This window comes from Trematomus bernacchii, unplaced genomic scaffold, assembly GCF_902827165.1.
Source record: "Trematomus bernacchii unplaced genomic scaffold, fTreBer1.1, whole genome shotgun sequence".
Taxonomy (NCBI): domain Eukaryota; kingdom Metazoa; phylum Chordata; class Actinopteri; order Perciformes; family Nototheniidae; genus Trematomus; species Trematomus bernacchii.
In genome coordinates, this window is record NW_022987547.1 from 677,126 (window position 1) to 702,252 (window position 25,127).

Consider the following 25,127-nt stretch of genomic DNA (forward strand, 5'->3'; position numbering starts at 1 on the left):
CTTTTCTGTGTTAGAGTTTTACTCGCTACAGGTGTACTTTGAGGGTTTGTGACTCTGCAGACCGTTTACATGCATAAAAAGCTACATAACACACAAGGGGACGGGTAGTAACCAGAAAAGCATGACATGGGACCTTTAAGACACATATCATATATTTCTTGAATAACTCTCATTAGCAGGGAGTTTGATCCCAAAGATAAACAACTGGTAAAGACAGAGGGCCAGTGAATGTGTGTCGAATATCCAACCTCTCACTAACTTCAGCTTAACATTAGCTAATTAGCTAACATGAGCTACAGTTCATGACATAGGCTATCAAAGTACTGCAGTTATACTGTAGCAGCTAAACCCTTATTGTGATACATTCAGGTTGTATTGCCAGTGAATCCCTACATGTTTAAAGAAAAAACGGAGATTTTACCTGCATACCAAAAGAGAAAGCAGTTGGCACAGCAGCTCAGGACGCACATCTCATGGAGGTAGGCTACTTAAAAAGCTTTTCGGAGTTATATTAAAGTAAATCATTCACACATAGACGCTTTGCATTATTCCTATTTTCATTGCCTTTGAACGTTACACAAACCGTGAAAAAACAAAGAAACAAGGCGTTCCTTTAAACCGCAGAAGAACTCACCTGGAGTTCCTTACGTCTTTATATGTGTCCTGAGCGTCAGGTAGGAGTCCAGTGATGTATCTGCTAAACTATGGATACTTGCTCTGCTAATACTTTATATTTGTAATGGTGACAATTTGCCATAATGTCAGTTAACGTAACGGGGCTCAAGTTGTTTACCCCAAATCTAACAGTAAGGCAAAACTTCCTGTGTTTACAACCACCAACGCATTATGGGAATGTAAATTAACAGGCTTTTTTATGGCCTTGTAAAGGGGAAAACAAATACTAAAAGTGGGGGTAGGAAATATCAATATAGTTGTATGTGTTATATTATCAATATAATGTTTTGGGGTTATACTATTTTATTGTCAAATAATGTTGTTCATCGACATTTGTCTTGCTTTAGCCCGGGGAGGGGGGGGGGGGGTCATTTCAGTCTTGGAAAATGTTTGGCCTATATATGTATTAGTATATTGATTCACTGTCAATGTTTCTAATCTGCTGAATGACTGGGAAACATCTAATTAGTGACACATTATCAATATGTACTCAAGTACTTAAACAGGACTTCTTTATGATTCACTCAAATCGATGACACACATGGCTTTAAGAGGTGTTTATTTAACCACCAAAAACGTACACGCTCACTTTGGCATTCAGCAATTACACATATTACACTTATCAGGAAGTGTGCGACACAGGCCATTATGGAATACTCTGGATTTTGGCAAGCAGTTTACCTTGATTTAATGCTGTAAATGGCTATCAGACTTTTTTATTGGACACCAAAAGCAGACTGAAGAGCATAGCATAGATGCCTCTACTGGTTGTCAAGCTAAAGGAAGGTCTTGATTGAAGTTTGCTGAGGCTACTGGCTTACTTTTTACCCTTTGTGCCTTTTTCTTCTGCAGCTTCGGATTTGGCCTCTTTCTCCTTTTTGGCGTCAGGTTTGTCATCTATTTTTGGAGCAGCTTTGTCATCTTTGTCGTCGGCTTTGTCGTCTTTCTTGTCGTCTTTCTTGTCGTCTTTCTTGGCGTCCGCTTTATCTTCCTTCTGTTCACTTTTCTTCACCTCTTCCTTCTTGTCTTTCTCTTCTTCTTTTGCGTCCCCATCTTTGTCCTCTGCTTCTGTTTTTACCTCCTCTTGTGCTTCCTCCTTGACCTCAGCTTCATGTCCTTCTTCCTTGTCCTCTTTTTCCCCGTCATCTTCAGCTGCCTCTGTCACCTCTTCCTTTTGCTCTTCCTCATCACCACCTGTATTAAAAGAGGATAATTGTATTATTATTTAACACATTGAGGTTTAATTGAACAATTAAAACATTTAAAAATAAAACAATGCACTAACCCTCTGCTGCTTCCCCTGCCTTTTCATCTCCCTTAGCCTCTTCTTCATCTTCTTTCTCCTTATCTCCCTCCTCCTCTCCTCCCTCTTCATCCTCCTTCTCTTCTTCCTCCTTGGTCTCCTCTGTCACTTCTCCTCCCTCTTCCTCCTTCACCTCCTCTTCCTCCCCAGGTGGGCTGGCCTCTGCTTGCTGGGCGTGGCTGGCGGAGATGATTCCCTCGGTGGTGCTGAGGCTGGAGCTGAGCAGGCGTGATGTCATCATGTAGGAGGTGCCGGAGCTCATGCTGGAGAGGAGGGGCCGGGCGTAGGAGGGTGCTGAGAAACTGTGGCTGTACAGAGAGGACACGCCCCCACTGAAGCGAGACTCCTCCCCTTCCAGAAGCTTCCTGTAGAGGTTGGGAAATAGACAGAAAAGTCATAGTGGCCATTCATAGAAATGCAACAGTACAGTGTGTGATATCAGAGTAGTGCCTTTTTGCAGAATGTGTAACAAAATAAAAGTATTTTCGAAAAAAAAATGTAATCAATTTTACATTTAGTTTTGCCATTCACTTAATGACAACTAATCTAGCCAAATAAAAACAAGCATGAGAAATGCTTTAGCTTAGCTCTGTTTGAATGAGACTTTATCCAGATGTTTATGCAGGTTACTTTTATCGGAGAGTTAACAAATACTTTGACCTTAAATTACTTTTTGAATGAACTACGCATCTATGAAAACCTTCTGTCTCCCCATAATCAGGTATTTATGCACCACTTTCACAATGTAAAGCTTTATTTCCCAGAATGACTCTCACCTGTATGCAGCAATCTCAATGTCCAGAGCCATCTTGACATTCAGCAGGTCCTGGTAATCCTTCATGTAGCGTGCCATCTGCTGTTTGGTGCCCCTCTGCTCACTCTCCAACTCTGCAATGGTCTCCTAAATAAAAGACAAACACACATACTGTATATAACATGATATTGAACACTTAAGTTATACAGAACCCCCAAAATCAGAAGCTGTATATAATGAATAACACATCACGATATCTGTAACCACTACTGACGTGCATGGTGTCTATCTCAGCGCTCTGCTTCTCCTGCGTCTCGTGGAGCTGCTTCTCCAGGGATTCGTTGATGCCTCTGCAGGCATCGATATCGAGCAGGCGGGCCTGGAGCTGGCGGCGGTACTCTCCTGCTTCGTCTTTGGAGCTCCTCATGGCGTCGCTGTGCTGGGCCACGGTTTCGGTCATGGAGCCCACCTTGCCTCTGAACCACTCCTCTGCTGTCTGCACGTTCCTCGATGCCAGCTTTTCATACTGGGACCGGATGTCCCTGAGAGCCCCAGAGAGGTCTGGAGTGGCGGTCTCAGACTCTACCGCCACCTGGACACTCATCTGGACCTGGGCCTGGAGCTCCACCACCTCCCCTTCATTAATCCTCTTGAGGAAGGCCAGCTCTCCCAGCAGACTTTCGACTCTCTTTTCCATTTCGGCCTTAGTCAAGGCGGCCTGGTCGGCTTCACGGCGGGCGTCCATCATCCTGCCCTCGGCCTCTTCTCGACCCATCATCTCCTCCTCATATTGACTCTGCAAGGTGCTCAGGGTTTGCTCCAGCCGCTCCCTCTGTCCCAGGACGGACTGTTGTTCTGCCCTGGCCTCGTCCACGGCGGCCCTCAGGGACCGGGCCTCCTGCTCGTACAGCGCTCTCAAGCGGGACGGCTCGTTGTGCTTCTGCCTCAGCAGCAGCAGCTCTGACTCCAGAGCACGGTTCTGCTGCTCCAACTCACGCACCCTCTCAATGAAGCCGGCGAAGCGGTCGTTGAGGTCCTGCAGCTGGCCGCGCTCTTTGGTGCGTACGGTGCGGAACTCAGAGCTGATCTGGGTGGCCTGGCTGAGCTCCAGCTCCACAGAGGAGGCTCTGGAGGAGGAGGAGGAGAGCAGCTTCCGTCCGGGAGAGGAGTACTGCACCCGGGAGGAGGACAGAGGGGAAGCATGGGAGGAGTAGACGGAGTGCGTCCTCCCTCTGGTCACCGCCACACGAGGGGGAGCCTCGGCACACCAGCGCCTGTACGGCGAGGCGGTGTAGTAGGGGTCATATCCGATGCTACTCATTGTGGGGTTGTGGGAGGACAGGCTGCTCTCCCTCTCCTTTCTGTGTGTGTGAGTGTGTGTGGAGGTGTTTGTAGGGCTCAGGTTTAAGCTCCACTGCTCTCTGCTGCGGCGGTCCGTGCTTTTATAGCAGGACGGTGAGATCTGACGCAAGCGCTTTCCCCAAGCTCTGACAATGCAGGCTCGATAGGCTTACACTGCAACAGAGAGAAAAGAGATAGAGAGGATCAATGAGGGAAGTGAGAAGAAGATGTAGAGAAGAAGCGAAAAGACAGGAGGGTAGATTTATTTTAAATGAAATGTTATAAGATTCCATACTTCTTGTCATAACAGTAACATGCCTCCAAGTTTCTTAATTAAATCAACTGTAATACAGATTTGACTCAACAAGAGTAGTCAACTGGACTTTGACCCCAACAATAGTGAATAGTACTTTGATACATTTAGTTACGAGTTACATCAATTATATAGCGAGAAAGAACATGGCAAAAACATACTTATTGTGCTATACACACTGCAGGAGAGAGAGAGAAGGGGGAGGGGGTGTCCTGATTTTACTAACATGACACATCATCTTTCCCTCTGGTGGAGAGCAGAACTACATCCACAACCTTAAAACACCTGCAGTGATAAAATCTCACCTAAACATGCTGTGTAGACACTATACAGAAGAAGAAATATGGTTAAATATATGGTGTTTCTTTCTCTTCCGTCTTCTTTGTCTTTCTATAAGGTAGAAAATAATTAGTAGTGCATATTTTGATTGATAATGTTGACAATAATTTGTTTTGATACAAAGAAATTATCATATGAAAGACTCACAGCATAAATTATCCAAGTTCAGTAAAACAGGTACCCTTAGTGTAAAGGGAGAATTGCAATGCCTGTGCACAGTATATGAATAAATAAGGTTTATAATGATTTGACAAGAGATATAGCAAGTGGGGGCAGCATGGACTCTGCTGCAGCCTGAGTCATCGTAACAGTTGTGATCACACAAGCTCCCCTGTGTACACCGCCTCCCACACTAACAGCAGTCTGACAATCTGCACCGCTGCCATTTTTGGCAGACAAGATGCCCACAGCACCTGGGGGAATGAGAGAGAGAGAAAGTAGACCATTAACTTCTCTTCCCCGGACAAATTAACTCACTTAATGTGCTAATTTCGAGCTTGATGCCTGTCCTCCCTCCCTGTGAAGCTGATTAACATAAAAGTTCAGCCTTAGTCTAACATTCAAATGATTACATATTAAATTCCCAGGCATCAAGGACAAACTAATGACAGCGTCACATGACTGGTGAAACGTTAACATTGTAATGCAGCGACATCCGTATTCAAAGCCCTCCCATTTCATTATGCAATCAACAATTGTTATCTTGCTGTCATATAAATGCAGCTAAAAACAAAAGTGATTTTACAGGAAACAGGGAACGTAGAAAAAGTAAATATGTCGATGATACAAAACCAGCAAACTAGTTATTAATTTTCCTGAATTAGACATGAATACGGTTTTCAAACTAGTGTTTTTCCTGCAGCATCATCTTTGTTATCACTAAGGCTGGCATTTAGCCTGAAATTCCATTAATATCATATTTTTGGATTATTGTATTCCTCTTTTTGACTATATATGGATCATAATTGGATTGGGGGTGGCAGGAGACATTGACATTGCCTGACAGCTTTGGCTCTGTGGCTTATTTTCCACTCTTTATCAGCACTTTCGTCTCCTTCCTGAAAGTTTAAGTGCTTCCCAACATTACATTTCATGGAGGATACTGCGGAATAATTGGCTTTGATTATTTGCCGTATAATATTACCATGAATATGGAACACTACCATCCTCAACTCCAGGATAACAATAACTTGAATCAGTATTCTGTATTGATATTGACAACCTCATGCTGCTACAAGCATTAATGATGTGTTAATGTGCATCTAGCCGTGTCTTACTGAAATGTTTAGATAAACTGCAAGGATTTCTTAGTATTTCTTTAATACAGTGAGACTTGTTGCATGTAGGAATGATACAACAGCAACTCCTAGAGGGGATGGACAGTAATGACACTTTATAAACTCCAATGCATGTTTTAGTTTGATATTGCTGATGTATATGTTAAGGTTTAACCAGGTCAATCCTTTAAGATAAGTCAGTATGTAGTTTGAGATCGTAAGGGATGCTTTATAACGTTTTTCTTTTGTCAGTTCACATTCATGTATTTTGGTGTTTGCATTCTTTTAATAAACAATGACTATTATTCATAGCGGTAATAGTAGTAGCAAAAGTGGTGGTAGTCTGTGAGTTGTGTGTGTGTATGTTTTGGCAACATGATTGTTTTTTTTTCTACCACAGTGTTGTAACTGGGTTGATCTGTGTAAGGCTTCTTTGCCATTGTTATGCACACAACAAATGCACTGTGAACACATATTATATACTGAACATATGAGCCCTTCACAGTGTAATGAGCTGCAGTTTCTCTCTCAGGGATCAAACTCTCAATGAACTCTGCAGCCAACTCTGATCTTTACACTTTTGTTCAACAGATCTCAGTTTAAAAGTCATGTTGCTATTTTGGCTTTATATCTGACCTCTGGCCTTCCAGCCACCACATGTCTCTCCAGCATAGCAGAGGCCTGCTTCCATTGGCAGGGCTCATGTGTCCATCAGAGCATGAATGCCTCTCACAGGTGGGAAGTTCAAGAGGCCTGTCTGCTATTCTCTGTCACTATCCAGGCAGCTATAAAAAGAGTGTGGTATGCTGGCTTGGGCTCACTGTTGGTCAGACAGTGTGTGTGTGTGCACAACTTAAAAGGGCTGAGGGAAGTTAAACTCAGGAGACACACTGTAAACATGGCTGCCGTACATCGTTTGGTTATTGTGCGCCACGGTGAGAGCGCCTGGAACCAGGAGAACCGTTTCTGCGGCTGGTTCGATGCTGACCTCAGTGAGAAGGGCATGGAGGAGGCCAAGCGTGGAGCCCAGGCTATCAAGGATGCAGGCATGAAGTTCGATGTGTGCTACACCTCCGTGCTGAAACGTGCAGTCAAGACCCTGTGGACCATCATGGAAGGCACGGACCAGATGTGGCTGCCTGTGCATCGTACCTGGCGCCTGAACGAGCGTCACTACGGAGGCCTCACCGGGCTGAACAAGGCAGAGACGGCGGAAAAGCACGGAGAGGAGCAGGTGAAGATCTGGCGCCGCTCCTTTGATACCCCACCTCCACCCATGGACAAGGAGCACGCTTACAACAAAATCATCAGTGAGGTGAGACAACTAGGGGGGAAGAAGTATTGGCTAGTGTAGAATAAGCAATAAATTCATGATTTTCTCAAGAATGGGAGGAAGCACTCAATGATTTTTCAACAGTTGTATCAGTCAGCTAACTTCTGTCAATTGTTATGGGAATAAACAACCTTCCACTATTGTTCCTCCAGTCCCGGCGCTACAAGAATCTGAAGCCCGGTGAGCTCCCTACATGTGAGTCCCTGAAGGACACCATCGCCCGCGCCCTGCCTTTCTGGAATGACGTCATTGTTCCTGAAATCAAGGCCGGAAAGAACGTCATCATCGCTGCTCACGGAAACAGCCTTCGTGGCATCGTCAAGCATCTTGAGGGTGAGCATTGCAGTTTGCAGAGAGACAAAGCTTAAAGAAAAGAAGACAGTACTGCAGGGAGTAGTAAAGGTCAATGTTGACATTTTGACACTACCCCAGCAAAATGGCAATAGAGAATTAATCAAATAATTCGGTTTGAAATCAGCTTTCAATGCATTTGCATACAAGGCCAGAGCCTAAATAATCACAGACACTTATGTGTATTTGCTATCACTCTCTCTCTCTCTCAACACAACACACACACACACACACACACACCACACACACACACACACACACACACACACACACACACACACACACACCACACACCACACACACACACACACACACACACACACACACACACACACACACACACACACACACACACACACACAGATTACAGTTATAAAAATAGCATGCCGGGACTCAGCTCAGGGACAGGGTCATGAGCTTGGCTCCCATTACAGTCACGACCTTTATGTAGAAAGGTTGTACTTTTTCAAGGAGTGGCCAGACATTGATAAGAGTCTAAGGCAATAGTATATGTCAGAAAGGGAAAGTAGGTGGCATGGATCAGAGAAACAAGTAGATCAAGTTTGTTAGATTAGTTACACGTTGATTCAAAAAAACTTCTAATACTATCAGATACAAAGAAAACCTGTATTGCTAATAACATTTATTATGTAAAATCATCCTTCCTGTCTGCCTAGCTGGCCCCAGGCAGCCTTTTTCGGTATCGATTACATTCCCTCTCTCTGTTTGCTGATCTGCGCGTCTATCTGTCTGCCTGTGTTCCCAGGTATGTCCGATGCAGCCATCATGGAGCTGAACCTGCCCACAGGAATCCCAATCGTGTACGAGCTGGACGCAAACCTGAAGCCTACGAAGCCCATGGCGTTCCTCGGTGATGAGGAAACCGTGAAGAAGGCCATGGAGGCCGTAGCCGCTCAGGGCAAAGCCAAGAAGTAAGCCGTGAGGAGGCAGGAAACAGAGACTGATCCCCCTTTTTGTTCTTCAACCTTTCCTCTTATGTCAAGCCTTGTAATCCATTCCAACTGGGGAAATATTTAATGGTTATTTTGAAGACGAGCCTGTTTGTTTAAATGACAGAGGGATGATCTGTCAATCAAAGCAGACAGCCTGGGCCCCCTGTTTTATCACTCAGCCCTTTCAAAATTGTGCTCAAGCCCTATGTTGAGGGCCTCACCACCCAACCAATAAAGAAACTATGTTTTTATGTAGGCATGTGTATGTTTATTTTTTGACCTTATCTTATTTAACCTTTCCTTTCTTAGTATTACATGGTCATCCTTTTCTATTATTCCTCTTTAGTTTCCTACTTGGAAATCAGTGGTTTGAGCAAAGTGCAGTGAAATCTAATCTGAGAGAGAAGCGGGAGAGAGAGAAGTCAATGGGTGCATCCTGGCAGGATTCCCATGATGCAGCTTGTCTAAAAGTTGTTGCCTGTCCTCTCCTACGGTCAGATAACACTGAGAAGCACATGAGCGACAAATAGTCCCAAGCAAACCACTATCATAAAGACAGACCAATTAAAGGAATAGGTAACGATACATTGATGGTGACCAGAACTCTATGAAGAACCATTTTTTAGTGTCTTTCATAATGACAATGCCTCCATTTACAGGACACAAAAAGGCACTGAATGTTTAAACACATATAAACTAGATGTGCCATGACCTCCGCAGTCACTGGTCTGAACAACAATATAAGATTTCCCACCCCACTCTCTACTATCTCTATCAAAATACTGAATGTGCCTGGCAGATATTTTAAGCTTTGCATTTGCTTGTGGTGGCCAAAGAACATGAAACTAGCTTTTATTGTGCTTGAATTAGGGCTTTTGTATGGTATGGTATAAGGGGTAATTGTAGACCTTTACCTATATTTATTTTGTGCATCAAACCTAATGTTGGACTCCTGTTCCCCGTTTCATCTACATGTTACAAAAAAAACACCAGATACAAATTATGTAAAGTAGCATTTACCACATAGGTTTATTTAACTATTGGTCTCATAGTTTATCCTATGACATCACATAGATTTTTCTGAGTATTAGACAACATGACATTAAATAGCATTAGTAAAACACACAGAATCACACAAAAACACAAGAGTTGAGCAGGACTGCAGAGAGAAGGGAAGGTAAATGATCCAAAGCCCTACCTAATGTTGTTATGCCACCTACTGGCGACTAAGGGGAACACCGGCTGTGGTGAATTAAAGAATGTAGCTACAGTTAAAATATTTTTGTATTATTGAGATGGGTATAGAGCGTTCCACATAACTGAAGACCTTTACAGTCCCGGCACTGGGAGTCTGTAAACACATATTGACAAGTTACATTCTTATTTTTTTAGATTGTATGCTGCCTTGTGCCTTCATTATATACAACAGGTAACATACAAATAAAGCTTGCGAGGCTTGTCCACTGCACCAGTTTCATTTCCGATCCTTGTGATAGCAAAATATTTGACTTTAAGATAACAGCTTCCTCATTTTCCTTTGAGGGGGCAGACAGGCAGCGTACCATCAAGATGAAAAGTGTGTACCATCGAGCAGGCGTTGATGTTGATCTGATGGTTTTTGGATGTTCAAACAGTTTCAGGAGCTCAGTCTGAGGTGTTTTGATCTTTAGCAGTTCTAGCAGCCTTTTTCCTCCTGAAAGACTTGAAGAAGTTTGGGAGCAATCCAATCTTGTGTCTGTCTTTCTTGTACATGACTGCTTCATACGTTTCAGTTTTGGACGCGTCTACATACTCTCCAGCGCTCGTCACGTTTTTTTCAATGTTGTTGATCAACTCCCCCTGATAGAGGAAGAACATCATTTTCACATTAGTATATTTCTTTATATCAGTGGTCATTAAACAATTCCAAAAAAGCAAGTAACCTGAATCTCCAACAGCATGGCAGTGTCTGAAAATATCTCGTGCAGCTCTTTGATGCTGGACTCGAGGCAGATGATGTCCTGATGACGGGATTCAATCTCACTCAAAGCTTGGCTGGAAATCCGAGCATTAGAGTTGACCTGTAAAAGAAAAGTACACTAGTCGATCCAACTAAAAAAAAAACTATAGTGGATATTTCCAAGAATTGAATAAGCATTTTTGTGGCCAGGAACTGAAGGGAATAGCACTTACATCAGAAATGAAGATGAAAAGATTGTCACTGTGCAGCATATCCTCCAACTCTTCATCTGTAGTCACTTTATCCACTGAAATAGAGACAAAAATATGAATTAAAGAGATTTTCAAGCAATCTAGTTTAAAGGGATACTTCACCCACAAAATGAGCTTTGTATATTAAAGGTGGGGTAGGTAATTTTGGAGAAACCTGCTCGAGTGCGCTAGAATTTGAAAATACATAACCGGAAAAAATCTGCCACTTCCTTACAGAGCCCCTCCTCCAACACACACGAACGTGCACATGACCAATGAGGGCACGAGATAAGTTTGTGCACAGATGGAAGGCTGACAGGCAGGTAGGCCATCCAGTTATTTTAGCCGTACTTTTTACAGTATTACGGCTTCCACAGATGACATTTTTTTATGGATTTTTTTGTCAAAGCACTTAAGATATTCATTGCTATCGGGATGTTAAGAGCATTCCATGGAATATAACAAAAAGTGTATCTCGAGCCGGTTTCTCAAACTTACCTACCCCACCTTTAAGTACTCAATCTAGTTTAGGCAACCTTTTATTCTTATATAAACAGCTTTAATAGCTATACTAGCATGATAAGGTTATCATTTAAAGTCTATTTACACAACACTGAGCCAAGTGGGGGGAAGTTTAAATGTTTATGTTTTGGTTTTATTTGTGTTTTGCAACTCACCAATCTCCAGATGTCTCTGAATCTGTGCTTTGCATTTCTCTCTGAAGGAGATCTGTGCGTTATGGTGTCCCCTCATGACATCAGCAAAGCACCGAGTCAGGTGTGAGTGCTGAAGAAAGGGCAGAAACACAAAACAGATTATTAAAGCTAAACAAAAAAATTGCACACAAATCATAGAGGCTTTTTTGTAAATAAATTCAGATCTTTATGCACCTGGCCTAACAGGAAATGAAAGTAGAGCCATACCTGGTTCTTATAAATACGCTGAATTACTGAGACCCCTTCACTGTTCTCATCCACAGGCAAGTTCTCCTGCATTGCTGAAAGAACACAGATGTCATTTAACTACAAGCACAAAACCCACAACTTTGTTGATGCATCTGGTTGAATTGCAGATTGTCTGATTAATATGTATTTAACTTCCTTATCTTTCTGTAAACAGTTAATCTGAGGCAGTGTATTTACTGAGAGCAGTAGAGTAAAGTACAGTGGCCTTCAGTTTATAACCATTTGCAAGTCAAATGCTGCGTTATGAACGATGCAGTTCCAGAGTTTGAGGAAGCTCGATGTGCTGCACAGTCACTTCTCATCGTTTCAAAGAATGATGGTACACAGCCACAAATCGATAACAATTGTACACGCTGAAAAACTGCACTCTCTGCGTTACTCTTTAACTACAGCAGGAATCAAATCAATATCCATTGTACAGAAGCACATATTGCAAGAATTAAAAAAAACGGATATCCACCTACTTTTTAACTTGGCCCGGACCAAATTGGCATTCTTCTTGGTCTCATTGTTCAGCAGCGCCAACTCGTCCTTTTTTCCTAAGAACATCATTAGTTCACTTCATAGAAGGAATAATTATGGTATTTAAAGTGACATATTACATACAGTGACTTTGTGATCCCTTCACTTTAAAATATATTGGCAGCTATTTCAATACCCACTGTATAATTATACTTCAAAAATATACCTCATAATTTAAGTTGAATTAAGGTCAACAAACCCATCAATATTTGTCATTTCTCAACATTTAAGATGAGTGTGGATAGCACCTGAAGCCGCAAGTCGAATATGGTTTTGTTTACACTTACTGTCAGGCTTTTTGTTTATGTAAAAATTGTATTATCAGCATTTGTGTGTACCGTTTTCTAAATGTACATCTACAGTATGAGTTGTTTTAAACATTCAATTTAAGCCCTAAACTGCTTTATTTATCTAACCTATGTTATCTATTTCAGTTTCATAACATTTAGTGGGCTACCCCCTCTACTAACAGTGTGCTTGTTTGTTAAGGCTTTCGACCTTTTTGTTTCTCTTGCTCTATTTGTTTCTATGTTGTGTGCCCTGAAGGAGGAGATGGATCTCTGAGAGCCTCCGCACAACAATGAAGGCATCACATTTATACTTTTATATTTTTAGAAAAGCTCTTCAGCTAATGGGGGCTTTTCCAACCGGATATGCACATCTGAGTATGATAATGAAGCTTTGTGCTTACCCTTGTCTTGGTTTGGAGTTGAGAGGATGACGCCATGCCTCTTCTCCACCTCTTCTGCTTGACAGGAGATTTTTTCAATGAGGCTTTTCACCTCCCCCACCTACACACACACACAGACCAACAGTTAACATTGTGCAACTGGATATAAAAAAACAAAAACAAGACCCAACCTGTGTGAAGTTTACCGTTTGGAAGAAATCCTCCATGTTGAATGTGCTCTCTGATGTCATTTCATCCTGCTGCAGCTGCTGTTCAAAAAGGAGAATATGATATCATTATGCGACTTAAAAATGGACACCTGTTGCTCCAGTCAAGTTAGCATATGCTACATTTATACGGACTACTTGAAATCTAGAATCCGCTTTAATACGCTGCTGTCATAAGCATCACTAGCTTGATGTACTCGTTTTGTAGCATTCTCAGATGAAGTTAAGTCTTTTAACTCCCCAAAACTGTTGGTAAATACTTGCTGTAAAAAGCTTACAACTGCTTCCACGCGCGGGCATTTTTATATGGTCCGACTGCGGTGAGATACTATCGATATTTCTTTCATTTTCGCTATTTACGATAAGGCTCGTCCTTTACCTGCAGTGTGTCCTCCTGTGGGCTGACTTCACCTGTGTAACAATGAGCGCGAGTTACGCATGCGCGTGAACGACCGAACTAGCAAACAAAGAAGCTCCCTCACCTGTGTGTTTAAGCTAAAGCTACAGGTGAATAAAGATAAAGAGTCGACGCGTTCCGGTTTTCTGTGTTTTAAATGTTACTGTTAGATGTAAAGTTGGTCGAGTATGATGAGAAACATAAGGCATAACCAGGGAGTGACCTACCTGAGGGTGGAGCTAACACACCTACATTCACACTGCAAAAAATTGTCAATATCACCATCGTAATGACAGAATAGGATACTGACACTGTATACATAAAAGTATATTCGAACATGTTTTAATAATGTTAAAACATCTCCATCCCATTAAACTTCATGTAGCCTACTTACGTCTGAATATAATTTATTCTGGCCACTATGATAATAATAATAGTTTACTTTTGTATGTTTTCTGTTTATTTCAATATTTAATCCTGTTTACTAGTGTTGGCTTGTAAGTATAACTATCATTTTGAATTGTACACTAATTCATTTTTACATCATTGATTGTGTCCCTTTTCTTATTTTCTATCTGGCAAAAATTAAGTTGCTGAAAAGTAATTTGTCTATGTTAAAAATACCCAAACTGCTCCTATTTTTTGGCAAACTGCTGTGCAACATTACCATTTGTTTTCAAAGTCCTTTTGTGATAACTGTCAGGGTTAGGACATGTATAATGATTGCAGCCATAATAAATAGATATTATTGGAAATCTCAAAGAGTTGTGGGCTAGTAGTGTGCTCCCAAGGGTCCAATGTATTTTTTTGATTTTTCTTAACAATATTCACATAGTTTTAGTTTTAAAATATAAAAACTTCCAACAATAATGGCCTTTCCCTTAAGTACAGTACATGGCTGTCTACACCAGTGCCAACCCAATCTGCAGGTTCCTGCCAGCCCTCATTAGTCCTGTTTTGGTCAAAATCCAAGTCAACGTTCCTGACTTACCTGCTGTTGCCTGACCTGTAACTGAAAACCCTCAGGCCTACTATAGCGCTGTTTGCACAGGTGCAGCTTAATGCCACTACGGTCGCCTGCCTTTAAAAATGATGTACTTCGAATTTATGGGAAGGGGTGCTTGTTGGAGATACATTCTTATTTTTATGAAGCACATGGAGAGACCGACACACTACAGTCTCAACAAATCCAAGCTGCAGTTGAGAAATAAATTGCTCGAGGAATTCCTGGCCCATTCAAAATACATTGCAACATGCGCATTACAAATTCGACAGACCCCTTGAGTACAGCAGAGTGGAAACTGCAGACAATAAAATTGACTCATAATGCCAATATCATTGACTACTTTGAAATGCTTGGCCTATAACACATTGGATAATTCAATCGAACAATATAACCTTTAATAAAGACTAATCAATTGTTGTATCACAATGTTTATGATCCCATTATTTTAGTTTTGATATGCAGAGCTGTGTCTTAACCTTTTTGTATGATTGACTTGCAACATTGTCAGTTGTGAGGGTCTTCCTCTGTCTCTCCACAAAGGTGCACCTGCAACCTCAGACTAAGAATCTGCCAAGAAATAAATAACAGATTCTACAGAGACCTACAGCCTGGCCTTTTCACATGAGTAACACACACAGAGAAGCTCCTTTCTCCAATCTCAAGTGCTGGGTTTCATAAATAATGCAAACAATGCTTGTGGGCACTTAGCAGCTTCTTTGGTTTCTTGTTGTGGGTATAATGCAACACTTAATACTATCATCCATTTTACCAGGGGCCATAAGCAAAGTAGGCCTCGGCTAGAAAGTAGTTTCTCAAGAGACATTAAACAAGTTCAACTTTTAAAACGAAGCCACAATCTTGTTTTTAACTCAATAAATGCTACAAATATGGAACGGTGTATCTCCTGAAGGCAGATGGTAACTGTTATCAAGGTGTGGCAGGATGTTTGCTCACTAACTGACATAAAATATCGTGCCGCCCAACACCTGTTCAGAGCCAGTCCTTTAATAATTTTGTATTACTTTTTATATTTTATAAAATATAGGATTGTTCCTTAACTTAACCAGATGTAAAAAGTCTTCAATAAACAGCGAAACATGCCTGGAAACATGGAGTACCCTGAATTATATTTCATTTTTTGTATTTAATGTTCATTTGCCATTCGAAAGCTTCTAAAATAATTGTAATTGTTCTAAATATTATGCAAATCCCCAATCGAATATTGTACCTATGCATCTCTAGATCAAGCTTATTGTATCAAATGCTGAAATTATTTATCTTGGATTTAATATTCTTTTGATCATTAAATCCCCTAACTTAATTATTTGATGCATTTCTTTTTTCCACCACTAGAGGTAGCTTTAACATTATAATGTGAAGACAGAAAATGCTATCTCTCTTTGCCCTAAATCTGTACTGCAATATGATAATCAATACCTGTTTCAGCACTTTAGCAGACTAGTGTATAATGTAGTTTGACCCAGGTTTTCTCAGGAATCCACATTTAATAATGAATAACCGATATTTATTTGGCAACATAAATATTTCGCGCTATTTCAACAGATCAAAGAAGGTAGATTACAGAGTCGACTGGCAGTAAATCAAGAGCTGGTTCACTTTATGGTTTCTGAGTCAGCAAAGGAGATCATATAGATATGGCTTTTAGCTTTTATAGCAATGGGAATGCTGTGCTGTATAACAACACACATTACAAGCGTCTTTTACCCTTTAAGATAAAAGGAGTCCAAAGTTTACTTAGTAATATATATCTACTATCTAATATATATCATTCCAATAACTTGTATAGAGACTCGTACTGCACTATTCCACTTTTTTTTTCTCTCTCACTTATTTTAGAACTATTTTTCTTTTTGTATTACTTTACTATCTGTATTATTATGTTGCATTGTTGGAGAAGCCTGTGACCTAAGATTTTCAACGACATAATTACTCTGTAGCTATGTTAGTTTGACAATAAAGAACCTTGAACCTTGAACCTTGAAGTGAGTCTCATAAGGGTTTTTACATGCTTGTCCACTATTCTCCTACAGTCCCTGGACAGACGATACCATTGCCCAGTTTAGTTAATTATGTTGTTTTTGGCTAGTCTTCTGAGTTCAGGCAACAATGAGGTGTTAATTACTAATTAGTAGACAGTCCAGTTCATACCAAAGCTAAAACAGATGAGCCAGCCAGGTACTTTTTTTCTGCCAGCATTCTTGTCCAAGCCCCTACAGCCAAGACACAATGCCCCATTGGAACAACAGTGACAAAGCTGAAAACGTTGTAACATTGCTATTGTTATGCAGGGAGGGGGGGGGGGGGGGCTTGGAGGGACTCCTTGGCGGAGACAATCTCTGGGAATGTCACTCTGAATGATCTCAGTCAGCAGAGTGGGTACCGCTGAAAAAGGCAGATAAAGTTCTCAACAAGAAGAATAAAGCTTAATTTCAAAGTCTTATTTACTTCTTATGGAATAATAATTAACTAATCCAAGGCCCTTTGGATCTCCACAATAAAGAAAAAATAAGTATCACTTTGAAGTTCAACAAAAAAGCAATTACACTCTAAAACTATGATACCTTTCATCATGTGGCACAATGGATACATGAAATGATGATTGCATGCACACAAGCAGTATAACACATTTCAACACGTCTAAATCTAAATCTATATCGTTATACTGCATGCAGTATGTACGTTTATGGGCATTTTCAGTGCTTGTCATTGCAATAAAACTATTTTTTTTGCTTATATGAAGCCTCTATAACTGATTTTTTAAATAATCAATTAACAAATGCTTTATAAAACAACGTAAGATTAGTTTATGTCTAAGTATGTATGGATACAGCTATGTTATAGTGTGATATTAAGCACATTATAGTCATGCATCAGTGACGGATGCTTCAAACACACTAACAAGTAGGTTATAAACTTTTATGGTGTAGTAGTAACCATGTATTAAGTGGTAATGAAGTAAAGATAGGGAGCTTAAAACAAAGTGTTATGAATTAAATAATAGAAGAAAAACCATATTTACAGCCCCAAAAGGAATCTAACCTTACCTGGCAATTCTGATGCCATGATCCAACGGTGGAGCTACAAGCCCACACTCTTTCTTGTTAACAGTGTTCAATGTAAATCAATAATGCATGCTAGCTGGCAGGCTCAGCAGTGCTTAGCTGTGATTTCGCGGACTGGTACACCCAGGAGAAGGCAGGCAGGCAGGCAGCTGGGGAGCAAGTCTGCATCGCTGGTGATGAGTCCCTGGTTTAGCAGCAGGAGGGGAAACGTCCAGCTGTGATATGTGTCGAACCACCTCTCTGTGTAATCCTCAGAGATGACTAAAGAACGTGGATGAGGACTATCATATCATTACAATATTGTAGGTGATAACAGTGAAATATTTATGGGATAATAAATGAGGCAGTCAAGGTAGGGGTCTGTTAACATCTAAAATACAAAGGGATTACACCACAGCCCCATAAGGATTTCAATATTTTTACAGTGACAAGGTTGTCCTGTTGAGTTTCCCTTTCTGTACCAAACACACAAATGCACAAGCACACACATGCTTTAATATCCTGTACACCTTTGCTGCCCCTCCCGGCACCTGCCACCTCCTGTCTCCTTTTAACTATTTTTAAATGAGAAATGTCATTATCTATTTAAATGCCATCACAAGACATATGTGGTGATTTCAGCCATGGCAGGAGTTAACTGTGGGGTGAATGTGATCCTTTGCACATGGAACACCCAATTAACCCGGCAGGCAGGGGCAGAGGTTTACGCTCAGCGCAATCCGGCTTAATTGTGTTTTCGCATTCATGATTAAAAGCTGGATCTGATATAATGGTCTAAAGCTCAGCGGGTGGAGTACCTGCTGGCTTAACAGGGTGATCACAGTGGGCCAATCCAACAGCATGACCTCCACTGAGGCTTGACTATAAATAGGAAGCCCATCAAAATATCATAAATCAGTGGTGTCCAGAGTTGCTTGCGATAAGGTTGTTGTAATATGTTCATGTTTGATACCCTTTATCTCTTGCACTCAGTTATTGACTTCCTCTTTTCCCAAAACGACCTCAAGCGTTTCACAGAGAACTCGCCTAGATCAAGGGGCGACAGTATCAATACGAGATAAAACATGTCAAGCTATTCAACATGACCTTTTACGACTGCAATGCATTATGGATGCAGAAATCTGTTTATTTTATTATGGATTCATCTCAGTGTGATCTTTAAATGTCAGTGAAGAAACAATAATCCAAGGAATACTGTTGCTGTTTGATCTTCTCAACAGGAAACCACAAGACACTTCATCCATCCATCTGTTTATCTAGAGACAGATGGTGGGGGCAGGTGGCTAAACAAGGTATTCCCGGCTCTCCTCAGCAACTTCTTCAACTCTCCCTGGGAAAACCTAGAGGTGTTTCAGGCCAGACAAGATATAAAACCTCTCCGACCTGTTCTGGGTTAACTTTGGGGCTTCAACTGTTGGCTGTGCTGGAAAACCTCTAATAGAAGGCCCTGAGGCATCGCGATCAGATGCCCAAAGCACCTCAACTGGCCCCTTTCAACGCCAATCAGCAGCACAGAGGAAACACTCCGAGCTAACTGCAGATGTCTGAGCTCCCTATCATTATGGCTGAGCTCAGACAACCTGAGCAATGGGGCTCTTTTGCCGGGTTTTCACACTTTCCATATGTTATTCCTGATGTTCCGCTACCTGGGGATAGCTACTGTGTGTGATTTCGTTTGGTTGTAAGATAATTTGTTGGGAATTGCGCTCAGTGATGCAGTTTATATGTCTAGGGCTTTTATTTTGAAAGGGAAATTGCAACCCCGAGGCAGTCAGAGTTGCATCCTGTAAGCGAGGCCTATAGTCAGGGGGCGCCGCCAGGGATTTTGGGCCCCATGAAAAGGTAATCACATTGGTTACTTAAACATTTTTTTCTTAATGTTCTACAACTGTTTGGGCCCCTGTCAGTCACGGGCCCTTAGAATCATCCTAACTTTTCACCCCCTTAATGCCAATGGTGACATTGATCTACAGCCATTATCTTGTGCAATCAATTCAATGTTTTAAGCACATGATGATTAGTTAAAGCAATCTGTTTCCACTGAGTTAATTAATGGTTAATCTAAAATGAACAGTATTAATTAATAACTTTAATAGTCATCACATTGACGGCTTTATCTTGGCCTCATTAAAATATATTCTCTATTCAGCCCAGTCATGTTAAGTGTTTTGAGGCAGTTTCCACTTAACAGAACCAACAAAGGAACATTTTTCTTCTTTCACATGCTCGTTAGGCTTTGACTTTATTAAAAAATATATCCATTGCACATTGTTCACCGTTTTAAATCAACAGCCAAAAGTACATCAGGAGTTCAATGATGAGCTACCTACTAGATTGTATTTTAATACAGTTAAGCTCTGTCAAAAGAGCATTTAAACAACTCCCAAAACCACTCTCTAGTCATCAAACTGAATATTACCCCAAATTTGATTGAAATTCCATTCTCCACTTTATGCTATCTGCACAATCATAAGCATGCTACATTTCACCGCATGTCATTATCACTTGACAAAATATAATAAACAAAACTCTATGATTGCCATTAAAGCTTAAAATAAATCTACCCTTGGGAGTCCTTCAGTGGAGCTCAACACCGTTCATTAACTTCTCTGTCACTCTTGTAATTGTGTGTTTTGTGGATTAAATTGTGAGCACGGCTGGGCACAAAGCCACTGAGGCGCGGGAAATGGAGGGCGCATGGACACACGTGCAAGCTTGACGTGACATGAAAAAAGTTGAGAGAAAAGGGTTTAGTTTATCCTCACTCTTTCTTTCCTTTAGGCCGGCTCCATCATCACCTCACGCTCGACAGTGAGCAGCCATTACTCACTTCCTGTTGGATATGCAGTCGGTTTTATAAAAGCAAGGCCATCTCTCAAGGTTCTTGTAGTAAATCTATCAGGATGATGTGATGTGAATGTTAGATGAATCCAGCTTTAGGTTAAATGATCACATATACACTATTTAAGTGTGAACTGACAACTAAATACATGAATAAACAAATACATAAATGTTATTTAGCCATGCTCTAGGACACAGGCAAATATCAAAAGCCTTGAAGTGTTCCCTGTCAGAAAAAAAATGGAGGCTGATATTGGCTCTGTGCTTTTCATAGTAATGGTTTTTGATGGTTGCAATGGCCAATTTCACCAATTGTATGTCATTTCTTACTCTAAATAAATACGCAATCCAAAACAGTATCAACAAGGATAGACATTTCAAATCATTGTTAGTTGCAGCCCAACTTTAATATTCATTTGTATATGTCTGATGCCATATATTGAGACACACAGCACTGCTAATACTCATTTCATCAGAGTTTGTGGCTGCTACTGTAGAAGTTGCACATTTCGGTAGAGAAATGCATGCCGTGTTCTCTCCGGCAATCATGGCTACCCCAGTTTCATTACCTTTTATAACAATCTGCCCGCACCATTTATGTAAATGGATCATGATTTCATCTTTAGCAAAACATGCAGACATTCTTGGGCTTTCATTTTAGTTTCAGAGGGACGATGAAGGGGATTTTTCTTCCATTTCACCCTCACCATCAATAGATCATTTAATTTATCGGGATGGATTGTATAGTTTAAGGCCTCAAATGATGAATAGCGGCACAAAAACCACTGAAGGAGGATTAATAAGTGAAAGAGGAGCAAGGACCAAGCCTAAATTAATCTACAAACAAGTCTGCAAACGTCAAAATGGGCACCTCTTTCGTGCGGTTGCTACTTTATCTACAATTAGATAGTATAAAGCTAGTATATACAGGCTGCCTTGCTACAATGACATATAAACTATCCATTCCCAGTTAAAAAGGGAGATATAGTGTCGCATTCTGTAAAAACTGACACCTGCAAACCGGTGCTGCAGTGTGTCCACCAAATGGAGCCTCCAATCTGTGAAGGATCGGTCATAAAGCAAGACTGCTCTTTTTTTTTGTGTCGCTCTAGGTGAAACTGGTACCATTTTTCGTTTTTAGCTGAGGCCATGATTACACTAAGCCATGAACTGCAGCTCAAGGCTCCTCTGCAAGACTGATTGACATTGACAAGGTATGCTTGCAGCAGCTTAACCTCATTGACTCCTTGAAGCATCACTCATCCCACCCATGGCAGCAGTGAAAAGGGTGAGAAACGACTATTTGTAAGTCAAAGAACACAAATGCAGCTTTAAATGAAAGAGACTGTGTTTTCGTTATTGACCAGTGTTTCAGAGGCATAACAAGGACCAGATCGAACTCTAGATGGCAGTCATGTGTGACGAGTCTCCTTTGATTTCTTTTCTGTCAAGTGTAGCAAAGCTGAAGTTAAACAAATACTAATTACTGCAATTGCAATTGTTTACTTTCGTGACGTGATGCTGATTGAAAGTGAGTTTGCCTCCCTCTGAAACCCCATCAGGCTTTAATTGTCTCAAATCTCTCCCTGAGTGTTCTGCAGAATGTTAAAGAGGCTGGATCAGTGCAGTGTCAGTGCAGTCTGGTAGGGTGTCACACACACGTACACACACACACACTGATACTCTGATGACCCGGGGGCAAGGAGGACAGACTTTGGTTTTCCATCCATCTCTCAGCTTTCACCACATGGCGAGGATTATGCTGGGAGGTTGCTTCAGGATTCTAATCCATTTCTAGCTCCTAGTCCTTTTTTTAAATAAATCCTATCACTCTCTGGTTGACCTAGGACCTAGGTTTTTTGTCTGCTTGTGTCAGATGCCAGCACTACAATAAACAATGTTTATCATAGAGACATTTGTTTGACATTGATTGATTTTAAAATGGATATTTGATATTTTGAAAAAAGCAATCTAATATTTTTACATTATTTCAAATACATGAAAAACATTAACCTCTGTACACCATGTTGACCATTTCAATTTAGCACATTAGCATGTTACATTACATAGTGAGCATTACTTAATAAAAAAAAAGGCTTTGCTAATAGTGTGTTCATTAACAAAACATTAACATTTTGACATGATATACTGTCAAAACATATTGAAAACATTTATATTTACAACAATAGTTTGTACATTTTTTGGGAACCATAAAAAGCTTTACCAATCGAGAAGGTAATATAGAAGTTGAAATATTTCCGCCGGGAGCAAAATGGACTACAGACATGGCTAGATATGAACTTAATAAAACATAATGGCGATACTGTGTCATAACGTTCTCTATAAAACTACATTTACATTTTTGTACTGCATTTCCTTGTTACTCGTCTGCCGATACATACTCCAAGACAGATACATCTGCAACAAACTATCCGTTATATCTGCCCTCGGTGTGATATATTTCAAATTAATTGAAAAAAACATAAAATCTTTAGCTCTTGATCCCCAAGTGACGCTGTTAAACACATCTTTTTTCTGTTCATATATCACCCGTTACTCCTGCACCATTATCCCCTGTCTGTTTAATCACTGCTGCTCATCCATAACCCGTTTCCCATCTTTTATTCATTTTTGCCTGTAGCAAAATAACAGAGGCGATGGCGGACTGAACAACAAAATGGACAAAGGGAATTAATTTAGGTGAGAAAGAGAAAGGACGTCAGAGGATGACACATTTCACTGAATCGTCTCTAAACAACACATCTAAGGGCATGTTGAAAAATCTTGCTGAAATCTGTCATTGTTTTCCCACCCACTTGTGGCACCTCCGAGGTCTTGTGCAGATACGAAAGTGCTTTTGTCTTTCTTCAACACACATATCCCTAGATCAGTGTTAAGGATGGGAAGGAAGGTAAGTGAGGTTAAAGCAGACTTACATACATTTGTATTCTATTCACCCAAACATGTAAAGAAACACAATGGAGACAATTTCTTTTGACATTATAGAAATAGGTTTGTCAAGATTTGAAGAATAAGAGCTCAATCACACATTTACAAATGCAGACTATCTTTGAACTCCACATGAAGAGAATGTTTTTTGGCCCCTTTTGCTCACCCACACTGGAACTCAACGGTAGGCTTATGATAATTAGCATTTTTTTGACCGTGCCTTAATATTATTCAAAAAATATGATCCTTTTAGCCCTTTGGAACAGGACAAAAGGCTTAAGAGGCAAACACAGGGATACCAATATTAGGCACTGTGAGTCTATTTGTATTTATGAGAGCTTGAACTTTACTTTTAAACTACTGTAAGAATCGATAACTGTGGACTAACTTGGACAGTCTATCTCACTTTACAGAAAGAGCAATACCACTGTCCATGTCTAATGGCCTGGAGCTGTTTACCAGCCTCAGAGCAGACCCAAATGCATAGGGGATGCAAATTAAGTAATGTTGCATACTTTAAATTAAAACAGAGTAAACACAATTTCACTGACGACTCCTTGGCTGCTGACCACATTCCAATCCATAACTATGGCATCTCCCTAATAACCTCAGTATGCAGTACAGAGAAGCTTTATTGTAATAATTGATGTTCTAGATCAGCATGCTAATGTGGTTTCCTGTCTGTTTTTAGGGACTGTTGTATTTATAATGTGCCTTAAGGCAAAACTATATCAAAACAAGGGGAAATCATACTTAAAGTGAGTCGGCTAAGGCCAGGGGCGGACTGGGACCGTCCACATGAAATGTCAACGTGGTGACATCGAAAAAAGAAATACAGTACTATTAGTTATTAGAAATCAGCTGTTTATTAGGCTGCATTTATGCAGTTCAAGGGATAATTCTCACCTAAAGACGGAGGACACTCCTCAGATGTCTTAAACACATGGGACAGCGTAAAACAGTAAACACACAAACATACAGTACTATTTGTTATTAGTTATTAGAAATCAGCTGTTTATTAGGCTGCATTTATGCAGTTCAAGGGATAATTCTCACCCACCTCTTGCTCTTGCCCTGCACTTGTATGTGCCAGTTGAGCTGGTTCTTCCACCAGCTCAACTCTCTGTCCCTCATCATGAACGCAGGAGGCTGGCTTTATATCTGAACTCGCGCCCTCATCATTCTCTTCATCATCTTGCACTTGTTCTAAACTGCTGATGATAGTGCTTGTGGCAGCACTGCTGCCAAAAAGATCTGTCAATTTGCGACATTTATATGCTTCACCTGCGAGTGACTTCACCTATTTTTCTCTTGCCTTCTCAGGCCTACCTTTTTATTTTCGTTTTCTTTGATTTGTATCCATGTTTTTTCATTCTCCCTGTCTGCCGCAAGCCCCCAGGAAGTGCGCCGGACTCTGATGAAAATATTCGTGCTGGCCAAACGGCGGTACTACACTTCCTTTTGGTTGCCAGGCCCGGAAACACTTTTTCCCATTGACTTACATGGGGAAAGAGTGGTCTGTAAATCGTTGGATAATTTTTTTTAAACTAAATAAACTACCCAGTATGAACACTTGTATAGCCCTTATTAAAAACATTCGTTCCTCAAGTTGTAAAATGTGCTAATAACGTTATTCTG

The 25,127-nt window shown here is 40.8% G+C and overlaps 3 protein-coding genes across 7 annotated transcripts; 1 reads left to right on the forward strand and 2 right to left on the reverse strand.

Moving 5' to 3' along the window:
• Nucleotides 1–1,217: 1,217 nt before the first annotated feature.
• Nucleotides 1,218–13,098, reverse strand: nefla (neurofilament, light polypeptide a). Of its 2 annotated transcripts, none has more exons than XM_034122850.1 (5): nucleotides 13,008–13,098; nucleotides 3,007–4,247; nucleotides 2,755–2,879; nucleotides 1,961–2,343; nucleotides 1,218–1,869 (listed from the first exon to the last, which is right to left on the reverse strand). In XM_034122850.1, exons 2-5 carry the CDS (start codon nucleotides 4,051–4,053, stop codon nucleotides 1,493–1,495), a joined length of 1,932 nt encoding a protein of 643 aa, XP_033978741.1. In that variant the 5' UTR covers nucleotides 4,054–4,247; nucleotides 13,008–13,098; the 3' UTR covers nucleotides 1,218–1,492. The 2 variants fall into 2 exon arrangements, with proteins under 2 accessions (XP_033978741.1, XP_033978742.1); XM_034122851.1 differs by lacking the exon at nucleotides 13,008–13,098 and adding an exon at nucleotides 4,692–4,708.
• On the forward strand, nucleotides 6,816–8,894 carry pgam2 (phosphoglycerate mutase 2 (muscle)). The gene is made up of 3 exons (XM_034122853.1): nucleotides 6,816–7,317; nucleotides 7,488–7,668; nucleotides 8,453–8,894. The coding sequence occupies exons 1-3, from the start codon at nucleotides 6,901–6,903 to the stop codon at nucleotides 8,620–8,622; spliced, it is 768 nt and encodes a 255-aa protein (XP_033978744.1). The 5' UTR covers nucleotides 6,816–6,900; the 3' UTR covers nucleotides 8,623–8,894.
• Nucleotides 9,640–13,823, reverse strand: LOC117476380 (syntaxin-2-like). 4 transcript variants are annotated; one of them, XM_034122855.1, is made up of 9 exons: nucleotides 13,593–13,823; nucleotides 13,193–13,252; nucleotides 13,008–13,107; nucleotides 12,259–12,333; nucleotides 11,753–11,826; nucleotides 11,507–11,615; nucleotides 10,812–10,885; nucleotides 10,562–10,699; nucleotides 9,640–10,478 (listed from the first exon to the last, which is right to left on the reverse strand). In XM_034122855.1, the coding sequence occupies exons 2-9, from the start codon at nucleotides 13,235–13,237 to the stop codon at nucleotides 10,284–10,286; spliced, it is 810 nt and encodes a 269-aa protein (XP_033978746.1). In that variant the 5' UTR covers nucleotides 13,238–13,252; nucleotides 13,593–13,823; the 3' UTR covers nucleotides 9,640–10,283. The 4 variants fall into 4 exon arrangements, with proteins under 4 accessions (XP_033978746.1, XP_033978747.1, XP_033978745.1 ...); XM_034122856.1 differs by having other exon boundaries at nucleotides 13,193–13,255; nucleotides 13,696–13,811; XM_034122854.1 differs by having other exon boundaries at nucleotides 13,193–13,255; nucleotides 13,593–13,811.
• Nucleotides 13,824–25,127: the final 11,304 nt, after the last annotated feature.